The 17,808-nt window shown below is 35.0% G+C and overlaps 1 protein-coding gene across 2 annotated transcripts in view; it reads right to left on the bottom strand.

The window, feature by feature from the left end:
• The window catches only part of CRIM1 (cysteine rich transmembrane BMP regulator 1), a 180,265-nt gene that overhangs the window by 23,840 nt on the left and 138,617 nt on the right, over positions 1 to 17,808 (bottom strand). For both annotated transcript variants that reach the window (XM_082757788.1, XM_082757787.1), the window contains one exon: positions 11,043 to 11,171. In XM_082757788.1, the coding sequence (XP_082613914.1) occupies positions 11,043 to 11,171 (129 nt within the window). The remainder of the gene's footprint in view (positions 1 to 11,042; positions 11,172 to 17,808) is intronic.

Genomic DNA, 17,808 nt, shown 5'->3' with positions numbered 1-17,808 from the left:
TGTTCACTTTCACTGGTGTTTAGTTTAGTCTTACTGAGAATTGTTAGTTTCTTTTTGTTCTTTGTGAAAGAAAAAGTTCTGGAAAAATCACTCAACACACTTAGTTGTCAGACTTAACCAAATGTAGCCAAGTGTTTCATAATTTGTTCTACCAGGTTAATGTTCATTTGGTAAAGAAGGCATGGAATATATCAAAAAATAAAAAAATAAACTCGGTTATAACATCTGATCTGGTATAAATTATCACATCATCTACTAATGCTCAGAACTGACCGGTGAATAATTCTGGAACTGCACAGGTTGCATTGATTCATTTTCTTAAGTGTACTTTGCCACAGATGAAGTGTTTAGGTGGCTGTGTATATCATCAGGCTCATGGAATATAGGTCAAGGAACAATAAGGTACAAATGCAAGGGGATTGGAGAAATGGGTAGGCTTCTCAAAAAGAAAAAAAAAAAAAAAAGGAAGAGCTAGAAATAGAAAAATAAATTCAAAGAAGTAGAAACAACAAGAACATTTTTTTTTTTAATATTCCTTTATTTTGTGTCCAGATTTGTGTTAAGTGCGGTTCACTATCAAAGTGTGGTTCCCAGGTTTGAGTATGAAGTAAAGATAGCAAAATTATGAATGTTGTGAAAATCATAAATGTTGTGAAAATCATAAAGTAGATTCTGGTCTGCTTTCTGACTTCACATCTAACCATTTACATTTCTTTTACTGACACATTTTTAAAAACATGAAAATTACATGCAGTCTCAAACTGAAGTACCATCTGGTACACATACACACTATGTCTGATGCATAGGTCTCCTGAAAACCCTAGTCCACAGCTTTAAACATGTTATTTTTCCAGAAAACAGAGCAAACCTGTCAATTTTACAGAAGTAAAGTTTAGCTGTAAAGGAAAGAAAGAAAAAAAAAAAAAAAAGAGGAAAAAAAGATGCCAGGCATAAAAATCCAAATGTAAATAAAATTCAGTGCATGTAACTGTCACCCTGACAATATCTCTATAGCCTTAGCTATATATTTAAATTCATTGTTAATAAAATAATCACAAGTTCATTAAGAAGACAAGTAAAAACAGATTTCCTACCAAGATTTTGCATTTCAAACAAGAAATACTAAAGAATAAAAAGAACTGTTTCATGAATGTCAATTGCAATCATCTAAGGACACTTATTATTGAAATATATTAGGATGTTATTTGTTAGGGAAGCTTTTTCCAACTTTGCTTAAATAAATTTCATCTGGAATCTGAATCCCAAATTATGGAACGTATTTGCAGAAAAAAGATCTAGCCCTAAATGGGCTAATAACTGCTTCAAGAGCATATCCGAAGCAAGCAGTCTGAAGGAGAGGAAACACTTCAAAGAAGCTAATGCAGAAGGAAGACTGCCTTGCAGAGTTCCGGAAAGCTGCATTATGTGCTTACATGTTACTGTAACTCCAACAGCATAGACAAGCTTCTTGATTACAGAATAAACCATCCTTCTTTCTCTGAATGATTAGTTATGAAAACATCACCTAGGAAACTAAACTAATGGTTAGACTGGGGGTGGAAGACTAGAACAGAAATGAAATGATGAGTAGGAAACTGATTAAAGAGAAGGCACCTCTCATTATGCTGCCTAGAGAAATATGTGACTGCAGAGTAGAGCTCTGCTTGAGAAGTAGAAACACAGTCATTGATTTTTCTTAGGAAATGTGAAATGCCAGTGGGGTAATATCTCTACAGAAAACAATCCTACACAACGCAATAGGGGGGCTAAGGGTGATAAAATAATAATAGCAGGATGAAAGGTAATACTGAAAACGTATACAGTTACTCTCCCCACTGAACAAGAACTAAAGCACTAAACAAGAATTTGTGCTGTAAGCTGAGAGTTCAGACACTGGAGATTGGTTGATCTCAGAAGGATGCTGACATGATGTGACCTTAGAGAGAGATGAATGTATTCCTGAACATCTCAGACTAAATATGACTGTAATATAACTAATATATAACTATATATAACTATAACATAATGGTACTTTTAACATAAATATACACACACACATATAATGTGAGGACTGGCTTTAGCTGAAATATAAAAAAAAATATGAAAAAAAAATTCAAAAATTCTGAGAAAATGTCAACTGAATCACTTACAGCAAAGGCTAGCACAATAGAAAAGGTATCCTCATCAAACAATATCAAAATAACCTGCTGCTAGGAATGAACATGCACTTGAGGACACACATGCACTGAATGCTTATAGTAGTGAATCCAGCCAATAAAAGTCCATGCAATGATTGCAAAAACAGCAGCAAAGTCAATTGCCTATGTTCTATGTTTCTAGTCAGTTTTTACTAGACCTCACAGTATATTGTCAAAAGGTATTGCTTATAGACTTTGACCCTTTCAAACACTGCAATTCTAACAAAAACTCTCATTTGTAAATAATGTAATATTTGTAGATAGTTAAATGTATTATATGCTGACATGGATATGGGAATTTCAAATTACTAGATTCATTTGGATCAATTTAAGATGCTGCTAGAAAAAAATAGGAAGGGAAAGAATAGCTGAAGATGAACCAATCTTCCAGAAAGATCTGAGGATTATTAATGAAGAAACAGAAATACTAGCACCAGTTTCTAGGTCCAGTCACTACTGCCAATAAACTCCTTTTAATGTATTAGTTTCTTCCCCTTTTCTTCACCCACTACCAAACATGGTTTCATACACACAGACAGTAATAAAACAAATATTAGAGTTTCAGAAGAGCATGATGCTGTTTAAGGAGAATCTGATTGGGATCTGTGGGATGGGACAAGACTGTCAGAAGAAGAAAATCTTGTCTTAGAAACAGGTGATGAGACTCTTCACAGTGTACTGCATGCAAAAGAAATGGTCTTTTCTTCTAAGTATCTTATTCTCAATACTAAAAACAACTCGTCTAAAATGTTTGTCCAACACTGTAAGACCTAGTCACATGCTGCCAAAGGAAAGACAGGTAGGTATGAAAATCAAAGCGTGAGAGAGGTTGATATACCGTTGTCACATACAGCTAACACTCTGCAAACAAGATAACAAAAATTCTGTACCAGGATATGTAATGCTATCAATCTTTGTATTTGTGAAGATTCACTCAGAACCCAGATATTTCAGATACACCGCAATCTCTCCTTCTCGGATATGAGACCTCAGAAGCAGCATATCTCAAAATGAATCACAATTCTTTGGCCTAATTTCAAACCATCTGATGCATGATGTATTCCTGAGTTCATAGTACTCACATCCCCACTTTGCATGAGCCTAAGAATATTTGGAATATTATAAAAAACTTCTCAAAAATCAAACTGTTATGTAGACCAAATTTAATTTCATGAATTACATGTTTGGGTCTAAAAATGGTCTTTCATTTGAACGTCTAACAGCTTGACTGTAATTCCAGCTAATTCTTATTTCAAAACAGACTTCTCAGTTTCTTTCTTCTAACATATAAGTGGCACATAAAAAAATCTAAGCTCTAAAACTAAGATATTAATTTTTCTCCAATTTATTATTTCACATATGGACACTGAAAATCTTACTCTGAAGACTGAAAGTCACCTTAGTCTAAAACTTTTGAAAATGCATTCCAGAGATGCATAGCCTTTTGAAATACTTTTAGTTTTTAACCCCCTAGTTCACAGAGAAGAGAAAATAACTGCTGGGAAATATTAATAGATATTTGACAGAAATTATGTCAGTATTTGAACTTGCCTTAGGTCAGTGTCCTTTTTTTTTTTTTTTTTTTGTAGCATGGCTACAGAAAGCTATCTACATACCTTTACCATCATTATTTTCTTGACGCTGAGGCTAGATCATACCAGGAGAACTGTTTCACAGTACCTTTATAATTAAGCACTCCTCAGCCGTCCTCTTGGTGTGGATTGCTACTGCTGGTTAATCTTCAGGGGTGGGGATCTGGGGAGGCAAATTTATGAAGGAGAAAACTAGGTTACTTATCAGTAACTGGAATTCTCTGAATATATTGCCTCCACAGATCCACACTAACCCTCCCTCCTTTCTTTAGAATTAAATCATGATTCACAATAGCTGGATAAAAATGAAGGGACTGGGCACTGTGATGCTAGAAAAAAAATACCTCATGAGTCCACTGAGGCAAATTACCCACTTGGATACCTACTCTAAACAAGTCTAGGATTCACACACAACACATGAATTCATGAAAATGGGTTTGTAGCAGTGACATCTCAAAGGTGGAATTACTGGAAAATGATTAAGCTTCCACAACCCTTTGAGCAGCATGTTTTTTTTCCTTCCACAAGTCAAGAGAATTTCTTATCTGCTTTTATTGCATTAAATATATTGTACACATTACTAAAACCAATACATTGTTGTAATCTCTAGAGATCCCCAGCAAAGTCTTTTATACTAGCGAGAAGACAGTAATATTTATTTGGCATAAGTTGTTCATCATAATTGCACCTTCTTCAGGGAGTACTTCCACTATCTTTCACATGTGCACTCACAGTTAGGATTTCAATACTAACTATTTCAATACTAACTAAAGGACTATGTGCCTTTTTTCTGATTTAAGTGGTAATTATTATTATTTTTTTTTTTTTTAAGAAACATGCTCTGTCCCTGATTTTCTTTGGCTGTATTTCACTAACTGATGTCTAATAGATATTCGCTTTCATGTCATTACAGGAGGGTAATCGAACAACCTTTTTCTGCCAGGTCAACTCTATTATTCAAAAATCCAACATACTCTCTCCTTGCACTAAGGAAGTCTAATGGACTTCCCCCCCCCCCCCCCCCCCCCCCCAGAATTTGTTGTTAAATGTGACAATGGGAGAACATTCTTACTAAAATAGAAGAATGTTACTTCATTCATATTTTACTTTTCTATTTTCAAGAACTTTACATTGTCTGAAGCTTTCATTTGTGTGACTGATGTGTGACTACTTGTCTCACCTTATGTCAATATCCAAATAAATATAAATTATATATCCATTATTTAAATGGACAAAATTAACACTGAGAGAGCTTCAAAGTGCTCAGAATGCGTCTCTGAATAAGGTGAATAAGGTGTTTTGTTGTTGTTTTTATTTTTATTTTTTTACATAAACAGATTAAAGGAAGCAAATATTCAAATTTTGGCTAGGAAGAGTGGGTTAAGAAAAATTATCCAAAATTCTGTAACTACTGAATGGTGAACACAGAAGAGACAAATTGAGATATATTCTCCCATTGTAGCCCCTGCAAAAATTTCCTAATTTTTTCCCTCATCAGCACACCATACATTTTTTAAAAGCTTTAACACTGCTGTTTAGAGACAGGTAGGTGCACCCACCTAACTTTTCTCAAACCTTCTAATTGTGTGCTCCAGTTTTCCACAATTGCTTCTAAAGGTCTCACACCAATTCCCAATTCACTGTTAAACCCGAATTCTGGACTAAAATTCCACTCCTCTCCATCAGCTATGAAAGGAAATGTTATGACCCAACAAAATACTGATGTTCATGCTGCAGATGCCTGCTAGTAACAGCTTTTTCACTCCATGATAGGATATGTTCTACACATTTAAGGTATCAGAAATTCTTCAAAGATATTTCTGTATTTATACGGAATGTATTTGGATGGGATGGCTTGTTTTATGTCTATAGAACTGTGCAACCATATAACTTAAAAAGAATTCTAATTTTTGAATACTGATTTCACCGATTGTGTTGACAGACAAAACAGACCACAACACAATGTGGATGATGATGATACACTATAATGTGCATGGAAAACAACTTATCTCTACAGCCTTCTAATTGCATTTGTCCAAAAGCAATTTGCAATTAATGAAATTACATGACTACTGCATCCTGTAACTGCAAAGGTAAGCCCTTCTGTATGAAGCCAACTAATTTTAAAATTTACAAAGATACTCTAATTTTAGTAAGACCTGAAGGGTTTAAACATACTAAAGCCAAGCATGTTTTCATTTATACCCTGAATAGTACTTCACATTTGACTCATTTGGGGGTAAAAGATTGTAGTCTATCACAGAAATCACAGGAAAGACTTTAGAGGGCTTTTTTACTTTCCATGAATACATTATAGGGAATAGACAAGAGAAGATAAACTACCAGCCCTCACTGCAGGCTCTCAGTGACAAATGACAACAACTCAGTGACAAATGCTCAACAACAACTTCCAGGTTTTAAATCTTAAATTACTGCAATTAGCACATATTATTCAATGTGCTGGTTAGTACTCTTTGGAGCAACAGGAGTCATGCCTTGAAAACATCTGATTACTGGCTTTGTTTTATTCTCCTAAATTATTCTCCTAGCCTCCTTCCAAAGACATTGCAATCCACTCCAGTCCTCTCTATGAAAGCACAGGCCTAGACACTCCAAACACAATGGCAACTGCTGCACCTATGATGCACTATGATTATTTTTTCTTGCTTACTTACTTTTTTTCTACTTATTTCTTATTCTCATATCATTTTTTTCCCTAATGCTGGAATACTCTTTTGGTTTCAGTGATGGTGTTCTGCAGCAGTGTTTCCTATTAACAGGATTATTTTTTTCCCCTTTTATATCATGTAGTGCTTCTGTACATTCCCACTTAGTGTTATCATTCCTTTTCCTCAATCATTTTTGGTTTCATCTCTACTCACTACAAGTTTTTTTTTCCTTATTAATCTGTGCTCACTCTTGGCTCAGTGGTCGTTTTTGTTCCCCCTCCCTTCTCTAACAACCGTGGTCTGCCTCTGCTTTTTGTATTTTACCTTGAATGTTTTCATTGCATGCTTTCACAGCATGTTTTTGCATTCACTGCAAAAACAAGAAAGAAGGGTAAATTACAAAGTAAACTTGTATTAAAATCATTGTGTTCTAGAAATGTTACCATTTTCTTCTTTCTTCCTTCTCTCATTCTATAATTACGGTATGAGAGAAGGAAGAAAGAAGAATGGTAACGTTTCTAGTTCACTTGAGTCAAGCTAGATAAACTTGAATCTAAATTGCAATAAAGCACCAAAAAAGTTTTGTGATATCATACTTACATAATTATTTCAAATAAATCTGCTGTACTGATTTCTGGCTCTAGGAACATAAATGAAGGTAACAGTGAGGAACAATTTATAGATTTGCTGCATGTTCTTCCTTTTTTCTTTGTCATTTTGGTTTTATTTTGACTGAAATAGCTTGAAGCATGTATATTGCAGAGGAAATAACTAAAGAGAAATTGGCAAGAACAGAAACTTAATTGGAAGGAGATTAGTGGAACTAGGAGAAGGTGACTTCAAACGGTAATGAGAGGTACCTTCTTTACTCAGACACTTTAAATCTGACTCATTTGAACAGCTCAGACCAGCAAGGAAGATGTGGGTGCAGTGTTAAGATACTGATGTTCCCAATTTAAACGTAAGTCCACATGAATCTACATGAACTTCCACATAATTCTTACATTTTTAGAGAGCCAAGATGCAACTAAACTAGTTTGGACTTGAAAGTACAGAGAACTACCGCAGTACGTTTTCAGCATATTTGACCTAAAACTGTTTTCCTCTCACTCCTCACTCACATTTGTCCAGAGCCTTGCAAGCGAGAAACATTACTTGACAGAAAAATTCTATTCCTGTCATTTTGACTGATATCCCCCAAGTGATGAAGATTTCCAAGCTGTTATTTTTCTTCATTTCTTTAGAAAATAAAGGTTTCCCTTCTCTGAATAACTTGGGAGATTTTTAAGCAATCTATAATTCAAGTTTTTTAACCGAGAAAAAGGATGACAGACAAATGATACTATTAGGTTTGCTCCTGACAGTTTGCTATTGCAAAATGAAAATAATTGCAAGCAAATCCAGCACAAGAAAAATTCCCTTGAATAGGTTCTTAGGCAGTATTTAATCAGAAACACTTCAAGCAAGAATAGAGGTGTCCTGGGATGTGGTAAGCGTACACGTGTGATCTGGTAATCTAGGACAAAAGAAACAATCCTTTGGAGCGACGGTCCTCCTGTGCAACAAACTGGAAGGTAGGACTGCATGCATAGGTGTACATGTTGACATTTACTGAGTATGTCCATATTCTTTTTTGTGTCAAACTCCTGTTAGCAAATGTTCCCTGTGACCCCGGTTAATATATCAGCAATGAAAAAATAAAGGAAATTCAAATTACCATGGTAAAAGTAGAACTTTCTAAATTCTGACTAAATTCTGATTTTGTAAGTAAAGGCATTTATGTGATAGTCTGGATGCAATAAAGTATGTGCCTTATCTTATCTTGCAGAAGATATTTTCTTTTCTCTTAACCTCTGGTATTTTTGATGGATCAACTTACGATTTCGTTTCAAGGCACCATTTTTGTGTTGTATGGACATTTTTAGTTCCTGTGCCTGAGACTGATCATTGATCCCAATGATCCTTAGACAAATTTTTTTACCCTTCTCTAGGGAGGATGTGCAAGGTGTAGCATAACTGCTATTCCATTTAGTCAAGATGCAACACACTGGCAAGAAGCTGGCTAAATGGCATAGTGGAGAAATCAGAGTAAAAAGGATGTGTGACAGCTATTTTCCAAAGGCTTCAAGTATCACAAATCCACCTGATCTAAAAGCTGTTTTATTCATTTTTAAGACCATAGCTTGTTAACAATGAAAACCAAGGAGAAATGAAGCGAAGAAAAAGTTGTTCTGTAAAAATCTCAGCTGGGCTGGACTGATGTCTCTTAAAAACAGGCAATTTATTCACCAATCTCTTTATCAGCCTTCCTTTCCACATCTACTGATGAGGGATTTGCATATCCTTTTTCTTAATTATAGGATGTACATTCAGCTTTTTTTTTTTTCTTTTTCTGTTCTGATTTGTTTAAAACACGTTCACTTCTTTAGATCAAAAGCTAAAAACACATTTATCAAAATCATTATTCTCAATAATTTTTGTTAATTTACTTAATAAAATAAGACATAACTAATAAATCTGAAACTAATGGCATAAACAGCACTGCGTGTTTTATAAACAGGGGAAACTCCTATCCATATTTCAAAAGGTAGGAAGTAGTTCCTCTGGAAAACTATGAAAAGTCACCCTTACCACAAATACAACTCATCATTATGGTAATATGGAAATAATATCTTTGATTACTTTATTGCTTACCATCTGTTTATTTGTTATTGAGATGTCCTGTCCTTTACCTTATTGAAATGGAAAAAAAACGCACATCTTCCCAGAAACAAGTTAAAAGTGCCAGGACAAAACCTTTTATTGCTCCTTAAGCAAAACACCAAGCCAATCTTAAAACTCACTCGCTCAGATCAACTAATAGTGTTACTTTGATTGTTTCTTCTGTGGATTCCTAGAATGGTCACACAGGTTTAGAAAGTGACTGAGAACAAATGGACTGAAATAAGAAGAAGTGAAATGGCGTAACACTTGAACTGTGGAATCCTCAGAGGTTACAAGGAAGCTGCAGAGCTACAATAAAATTACACAGGAAGTTTGAACCAACACCTAGGCTGGGCTGGTGAGCACAGCAATATGTCCTCCAGCTGAGATGTCCTCCAGTTCTCTGTTTGGCAATTTCAAGAACAAACCTGACCTTGCGTTATAGTTCCTGTATAAACACTGAATTCCTAAAGAAACACATTGAGAAAACAGTTTTTTGCTACTTTACTATGAAGATGCATCATTGATACATGCAAAGTTCTCACAATCTCCAATGATTTTCACTGGGGAAAAAATAGATGTTGAATTAAAATTTGCATAAATCTTAATTCAAGCATACTTAAATAAGTTCCAGAAATAAAATTATATATGTATATGTTTGTATATATACAAACACCCCCTAAAAGTATCATTTTCAAATACTTTTGATCCTCAAAACCAATAAGCTTAATATAAGTTAATAAGTTAAAAAAGGCTGTTTGGCAATAAGGAGTTTTTGAAGTGCACAGGCTTGGGACAGAGTGGCTGGAAATCTGTGCAGAGGGAAAGGATCTTGGGGTATTGGTCAATGCTTGCCTGAACATGAGCCAGCAGTGTGCGCAGGTGGCCAAGAAAGCCAACGGCATCCTGGCTTGTATCAGGAATAGTGCAGCCAGCAGGAGCAGGGAGGTGATCGTCCCTCTGTACTCAGCCCTGGTGAGGCCACATCTCGAGTACTGCGTTCAGTTTTGGGCCCTTCAGTACAAGAAGGGTATCAAGGCCCTGGAGCATGGAGTCCAGAAAAGGGGTATAAAGCTGGTGAAGGGCCTGGAACGCAAGTCCTATGGGGGAACTGTTTTGTTTTTTTTTTTTGTCTGAAGAGAAGGAAGCACAGGAGAGACCTTATTGCTCTCTACAACTACCTGAAAGGAAGTTGTGGGGAACTGGGGCTCATCCTCTTCTCACAGGTAACTAGCGACAGGACAAGAAGGAATGGTCTCAAGTTGCGCTTGGGGAGGTTCAGGTTGGAAATTAGGAGACATTTCTTCTCAGAAAGAGTAGTCAGGCATTGGGACAGGTTGTCAAGGGAGGTGGTGGTGTAACTGTTCCTGGGGTGTTCAGGAAAAGGTAGGATGTGGTACTTAGGGACATGGTTTAGTGGTTTATATTTGGTGGTAGGGGGATGGTTGGACCAGATGATCTTGGAGGGCTTTTCCAACCTTAATAATTCTATGGTTCTATGATACCTAGATGCTCTTGAACTCTTTACAAACACAGAGGAAAATGGAACATAGAAGTCTAATAAGACTTCACAAAGGGACACTATCATGAATGTTAAGTCCCAAATTATTACTCTTTTTTTTTTTTTTTTTTTTTTAGTTTAGCTGTTATTTTTGCCTGATTTCAGACATTTGCATTTTTCCTCCAAACACATTCCTAGCAAGCAAACAAGTAGTGTCAGAAATCAGCAACCTGTCTTCGCAAGATGAACAACTAGAAAGCACATGTATACTACTATTACAACACTCTAAAATTATGAATGAAGAAAACACCAGAATATTAACATTTTCACATACAGCTGGATATAAAATGTATAAGTCATTTTATTTTTGCATACTCACTAGTTTTGCACTGACAAATGCGGCAACCATTTTGATCCAGTTTGAAATTATAGATACAGTCTTTTTCAGTCAAAGTGCAGTTCACCAAAATCTCACAGGTGGGTGGACCTATTGTGATGTACGTTGGTTCTAAATGTAAGAAAAATAAAACAAATTTGAGATCACTTCAGCATTTTTTTTAGTTCATAAAAAGCAGACATGGTGCAACAGAAAGACAATCATTTTTAACCAATTTTGCTTCTGAATCATGAATATTCTTGGCACTTAAAAAATTCAAGAAACAGGCTTTGTTTTGAAGTGATATATGCATTACAAACTATAAATCTGCATAAAATAGAAAATAGGAGACAACCAACACAATGTTTCTGTTCACTATGAAATCAGCATTCTTGCATGTGCAGTTTAAAACTGAATGCAAAATACCTATTCTGCCCATTATTTTGCCAGAAGTATTTCACCAAAACTCCATGTAAATTCTTAGGAACTAAGTAACTGGAGCTTTCCACAGTGCTCAGTTGATTGATACTACCAAGATGCAAATCAAAGCATTTGACTCAATAACTCATAGCTTTCCTTATGTGAATAAGATCACTTTTACTTAAATTTAAAGCACAAGAGACTGAATACCAAATGGGAATGAAAGATACACAGTGTATGAAAGGTATCTTGAAGCCATATACCATGACCATTCATTGAAAACATCACTTCTTACACAGCATAATTTGCAGTACCAAATTGCATTTTTTTTAAATTGGGGATACTATTGTCAATTATTAGATATTTATGTACAGTCTAATGCTTTATTTTGTACACCATTTAAACATTTTGGCGTATGAAATTGTTTTTGGTACATACAGTAGCCAGAAATATTTGTGCATTTTATTATACAATGTTACTATAATAAAACAAAACCCAAATATATGAAAATAGCAAGCAAGCTCAATACTACCATTAGAAAACAGGATACAGAAAGAATGAAAAATCTGGTTTCTGAAATTTCTTCTTGCTGTATGAGACTGATTTTGTCTATCTTTTGCTTTTTATAAAACTCATGTGTTAAAGAAGCAAAGAATTTAGTTATGAACATTATTAATATTGTACTAAGCATTAGGAAACACAAAATACACAACTTTTAAATAAACAAATGTGAGCTTTCAATTCACTGTTTCAATTGTTTGGGTTTTTCTTGTTCTTCCATCTCAAGAGAAAAAGTCTTTAAAGCAATTAAGTTTTAAATAAATTCAAATAGATAAAGTGATCAATTGTGAAAATATGGAGAAGTAGTATACAAATTATCAGGACAATAAAATACTGTTTTATATAGATTTTCATGGACTGAAGATTGCCATATCTTACCACCTGCCATCCCCAAATCAAATACATTGAAAGGCAAATTTTGCTATCCTTAGAGGCTGATAGTCCTTACTCTCAGATTGAGAGTGAAACAATACTCAACGTTTATGAAGTTGCTAGAGTTGCTACACAACCAAAATACAAAATTCCCTGCTTATTGGTTCAGCATCCAGCAGGCAGCTTTTGCACCCGTGCTTTCCAGTGAAGTGAAAATTACCCCATTACAAGAATGTGCCTTTCTCTTTTCATTGTCTTATACAATTTTCTGCTTTCATAGCTTTCCCCCATCCCTTCTCTTCCCTTCACAACAGTTTATGCAGTGGCTGAACATTTTTAATCCTTTTAAAATTAGGTCAGCTAAGTACAGTGTTTGGAAGAAAAAACTGCATGATAGGCACTAGGGGGAAGTTGGAAGACTTCAGTCTTCTCTCTCAGAGATCATAGTTCAGGTTCCTCACTTTTCTGAAAGTTTTGAAATACCATTCAAATTCTGATCCTTGGGCAATTTTTGCAGGAGAATAAACATACACGACACATATCACGTGTATAAACACCAACAGCTCTGTTTAAATACAGACTGGAAATTTGCATAAGGGCTTCTATGTGCTTTTTGACTCTATTCACTTCTAATTTAAATTATTTTTTTCAGATTTTTTTTTTTTTTTTAATTTTTATTTTTTCCATTGTATGGCTCTTTGCATGTACTGCATGGAAGAGAAACCATAATGAGCATTTTATTTTAGAATAAGTGAATTCCCAAACTAAACTTCTTTTAATCTCAGTGGACTCTGTTTTAAAGCTCATTCAATAATCTAAAGCACATTCATGCCTAATATCTAATATTCACAACTTCAAAAAAACATTAGTTTAGGAATGAAGAACATACCAATATACAGCAATAGCATGATATACTGCAGAAATTCCATTAATTAATCCAGTCTGTTTAGAGCAGAATATATAAACTACCTTTGCAAATAAACTAATTCTTAGCATCTGGTGCCTATTTTGAAAATCTTCTTTCCTACCTCACTGTTTTCTTTAACTAAAATATCCTAAACAAGCAAAAGACCAGAACAGATTCCCTGAAGCTACACTGGTTAATGGCCAGACGGCCCAAACCCTATACTTAAATGACAAAAATGCCACAGCACTGCTTATAATCAATGGTAGTTAAAAACACTACCAATCATTGGAGCACTAATGCTATCCAAAGCAAAATTTGTGGATGTAAGCTGGAAAAGTGAAGCAAACAGTAGCCTTACTATTTGAGTTTTTTTTTTTTTTTTTTTTGGTAACTTTTTGAAGTTCTGTTTTGTGTTTTGATGCTCTTATGTCTTGGTTACCAGTACACCAATTTTGAAATTTTGCTACAAGCAGCAATATAGTATTTCTTAGCATGGACAAAAATAAACTGTTGCTATTAATTTTAAAGATTTTTGTTAGTCTTGTATTTGTTGGAGTTTATTTTGCTGTTACCTCTCACTTTTGTTTCTGCTTTCAGCATCCTGAGAGCTTCCAGGCAAGCTTACAAATCTGTTTTTGCCTTCTGCCCCTAAAGGTAAGCCCTGAGATACAGTAATTTTATATGCATGCCTGCTTCTCAATGAGCTGCAAGTACAGGACAAAAGAAATAATTTAATTCCCTACCCCCACATGTGCAAAAATGCAGTCAGAAAAAAAACTATCAAACCTTTTCACTTCGCTAGACAAGACTCAACAAATAAAGCCAGCTCTGCTGCTGCCAGGCTGCTGGCTATTTGAATAAGCAAGCAGTAGTTAGGCTTGAAAAAGCATGTATGGCCACATGATCCGATTTAGGCTTTCACTGCTGCACTGTAGAAAGTGCAGAAAAAAAAGATCTAGTGCACAAATGAACAGACAATGGTGGGAAAAATGTGTGCTGTTTCTGTCTGTGTGTTTTTACAACAATAAAGCTATATTGTAGAAAGAGTGAAGAAGAAAATAAAGAGAAAGGGATTGAAGAGAGTCTGGATGATTCTTTTTTTTTTTTAATAAAACAGATTTTGCTGATGTGAAGTATCAGATTAAATGCAGATTTCTATTAGAACATCTTGTTGCCATATATACTATCTCTGAGCATGAAACTTTCTATGCTGAATTTAAGTGCAGGGGATTATTAATTTGCTTGCTATAAACTTGATCAACATTTTGAACATTTATTTTTTTTTATACTTTTCACTTTGCTATAAATACTCTTCAGCTAATAACTGAAATTATAAAATTGTAAATCAAGGAGGAAAAACAAAATCATTGTCTGCATGTCCCATCCCAGAGAAAATTTTCATTACATTAGGTTTGAGAGGAGTAAATAGACAAGACAATTTTATTGTCACACAATCTGTTAACATTTAATCATACCATAGTTGAGTTTGCTATGTGACATCACTCACTGCACATTCTCTTCCTCCTCATTTCAAGATGAGAAGTGATGCTGCTCTCAGGCTGAAGGCAGATTTAAAACATTATTTGAAATCCAGACTTATCTGAGGCACCAAACAGAGCAAAAACAAGGATACAAGGATCTGCCATTTTATTTACAAGTCACTTCAAAATTTTTGAAATCCATAGTAGATATTTCAGCTGCTGTTTGTCTATCAGTCTGCCCCACTGAACCAACTCTACAGTATGTGATCAAACCCCTGAAGGGGTTGAAATCAAAGTGCATATTTACAGGGAGAGAAGGGAAGACAGTGACATTCAAACAATACCTGGAACTGGCTTTATCAGTGCCTACATTAGCAATACTGTCACAAAACCTGGCCATCAGAAAAAAAGGGAAGTTGTCAAGGTGGAATAAGACCACTTTCATTGACATTTTTCTACCCAGGATATTTTGCAAGAGAAAGAAAAACAGTCCTCAAACCTCTCTTTTCTGCTATTTTCTGATGTTTGAGACCATCCACTTCTCCCATGAGTGATGTGACATACCTTTTGTCACAAAGAGCAGTTTCTTCTGTTGAAAACGTGAAATAATATGTATATACAGACACACAGAAGAGCATGGGATGGTGCATCTAGTCTAGAACTGTGGCTCTGACAGTGGCAACAGCCACTGTCATATGTATATGTTGTTACACTTGGATGAGTACTGGTATGCTAGGATAATGCTCTGCTGAAGTATTCAGAAATTGAGAAAAACTGATGTATCCATGTTTCAATGACACGGGGGGGAGGAGGGGGGAGAAGTTTCTAAAGATTAGAATTTTATTATACACACAGTTTGAGCATTTAAAATTATCAGAAAATAAAGAAATATACTAAAATACACTGTTGATTGTTGAAGTCTTGGAAAAAAAAAATCCAAGACCATTTACTGCAATCTTCTTGAATTCTATTTTTTATCTGAATGGCAAAGTGAACAATTCATTAAAGATTTCAATTTTCCCTCTAATTTTGGAGATTCTCTTTACAAAATTGTTTAGTTAGTTTTAGGAGAATTAAAACAAAAACAAACAAACAAGCAAAAAAACCAACAACCTCTACAGCTGATATTGGATTGAAAATTATACAAATTTTCCTATCATCCCCTTAAATTATATAAAATTTGAACTTAGGACATTGAATTCATATCAGCGAAAGGATTCCACTGATATGCCATGTGTATTACAAGAGAGCACCAACTGTTCAGTTTTGGTTTGTGTGAAGGACAAGACGTACCTGCAGAGCTTGGCAAGTACATTTGGAGAAGTAATGCTTCCCTTCTATTTAGGACTTGTTCCACATCTGGAACAAAAGAGAGGCTGACATACCAGAGCGAGTCCACCACAGGGCCACCAAACTGGTCAGAGGCTGGAACAGGTGGCATAAGAGGACAGGTTGGGAGACTGTGGTTGTTTGGCACGGAGGAGGAGGAGGACAAATGGGGGATTCTTCTGCTGTCTTGTAACTTCCTGATAGGCCAAGCTCATCTTGAGAGTGGTCAAAGGTATGATGAGAGGCAAAAAATACAAGTGTGAACATGAGAAATTACAACTTGAAACAAATTTGTTTGATCCTCTTCGACACCCATGTGGGTGGTCAAAGTCTAGCGTACTGAGGTTGTGGGATCTTCATCCTTGAAATTCCTTGGAACAAGGCCCAGAACAGCCTGCTATAAGTGGACCTGCTTTGAGCAGGAGGTAGATAATCCCTGGTCCTTCCAACCCGCATAATTCTAAGAATTTCAATTTCACACAAATTCAGGACATCTCCAGTGAAAGCAGAAATATCCTTGATGGATCATAATCAGGGAAATACATACAATCCATGGATTAACAATTCAGTTTCTGATTGTTTTTGTATTGCTTTTACCAAATACTGATTACCTTTCTAACTCAATAAAAATATATGCTTGTCTAGTATCATCTCTCTGAAATTTACACAATGACTTAAGGAGTAGCTCTCTATTCAAGAAGCAAGATTTCTTCCAGGCAGTTAAAACAGAGCAATTCTCTCTGAAATGTTATTTGCTGACAGCAGCAACCGGCTTTAATTGGTGCCTTTTTTTTTTTTTTTTGTTCTCTTTTATGTTAATACCTTAAAAACATCTTATTTAGCCTATTATTATTATTATTATGACACAAAGAATACTTAGAACAAGCTTTTTTGCTTTGTTTAATTTGGAATGTAGCATTTAAAATCAAAACATGCTTTGTTTCAGACTTTGAGTCAGGGAAATTTCCCTGTGTCAAGGAAATATCTACTCCTGGCTTTTTCAAAATCGGTTTAAAGTACAGAAGTAATTGCTGTGTTCTTTTTTTTCTTTTTTTTTTTTTTTTTTTTTTCCCTTCTGCATGTTGTGAAATTTTCAAATTTGCCAATTCAATTGCTAGATTTACATTATTAAACATGAATGAATTTAAAAGCAAATACAGAACTTTTACTGCTGCTTCTAATTGACCATTAGACTGGACTGCTGTGTATCTTAACCTCAAGAAACTAGACATGTTAGGACAGGTGTTTGACACTACTGAATCAGTCCAGATTTTAATTCCACTTGCAACAGTTCTCCTCTCAAAAGAGAAGGGAAAAAAGCTGCTATTATGATAAAACTATATTTCCTTCACAAAGAAGTACAACAAAAATATAAATCAAACATGTTCATTCAATTACTTTGTTTGATTCAAGCACAATGGTTATCCCAATTAAACAGACACAGAGGGGTCTGATTTCTTCTCTTAATCATCTTCATCCATGCTCCCTGTGCAGCTCAACTCAGTATTGCTCTAAGCACACATACGCTTGAAAGCTACCAAAGTTTGGTGTAAACAGTCCCAAACATATCAGAGTATTATTTACATATGCCTATATGTAAATATTATGTTGTTTATATAATAAACTACAACACAGAGTATGGTTTGATATCAGTCAATAAATATATATCAAATAAAATATGGCAAAGAGAGGATACTTT

The sequence above is a fragment of the Aythya marila genome (assembly GCF_965140915.1).
Source record: "Aythya marila genome assembly, chromosome: 3".
In the NCBI taxonomy this organism is placed as follows: Eukaryota; Metazoa; Chordata; class Aves; order Anseriformes; family Anatidae; genus Aythya; species Aythya marila.
The sequence above is the reverse complement of the archived record's forward strand: the minus strand, read 5'-3'. Positions and strand labels throughout refer to the sequence as shown.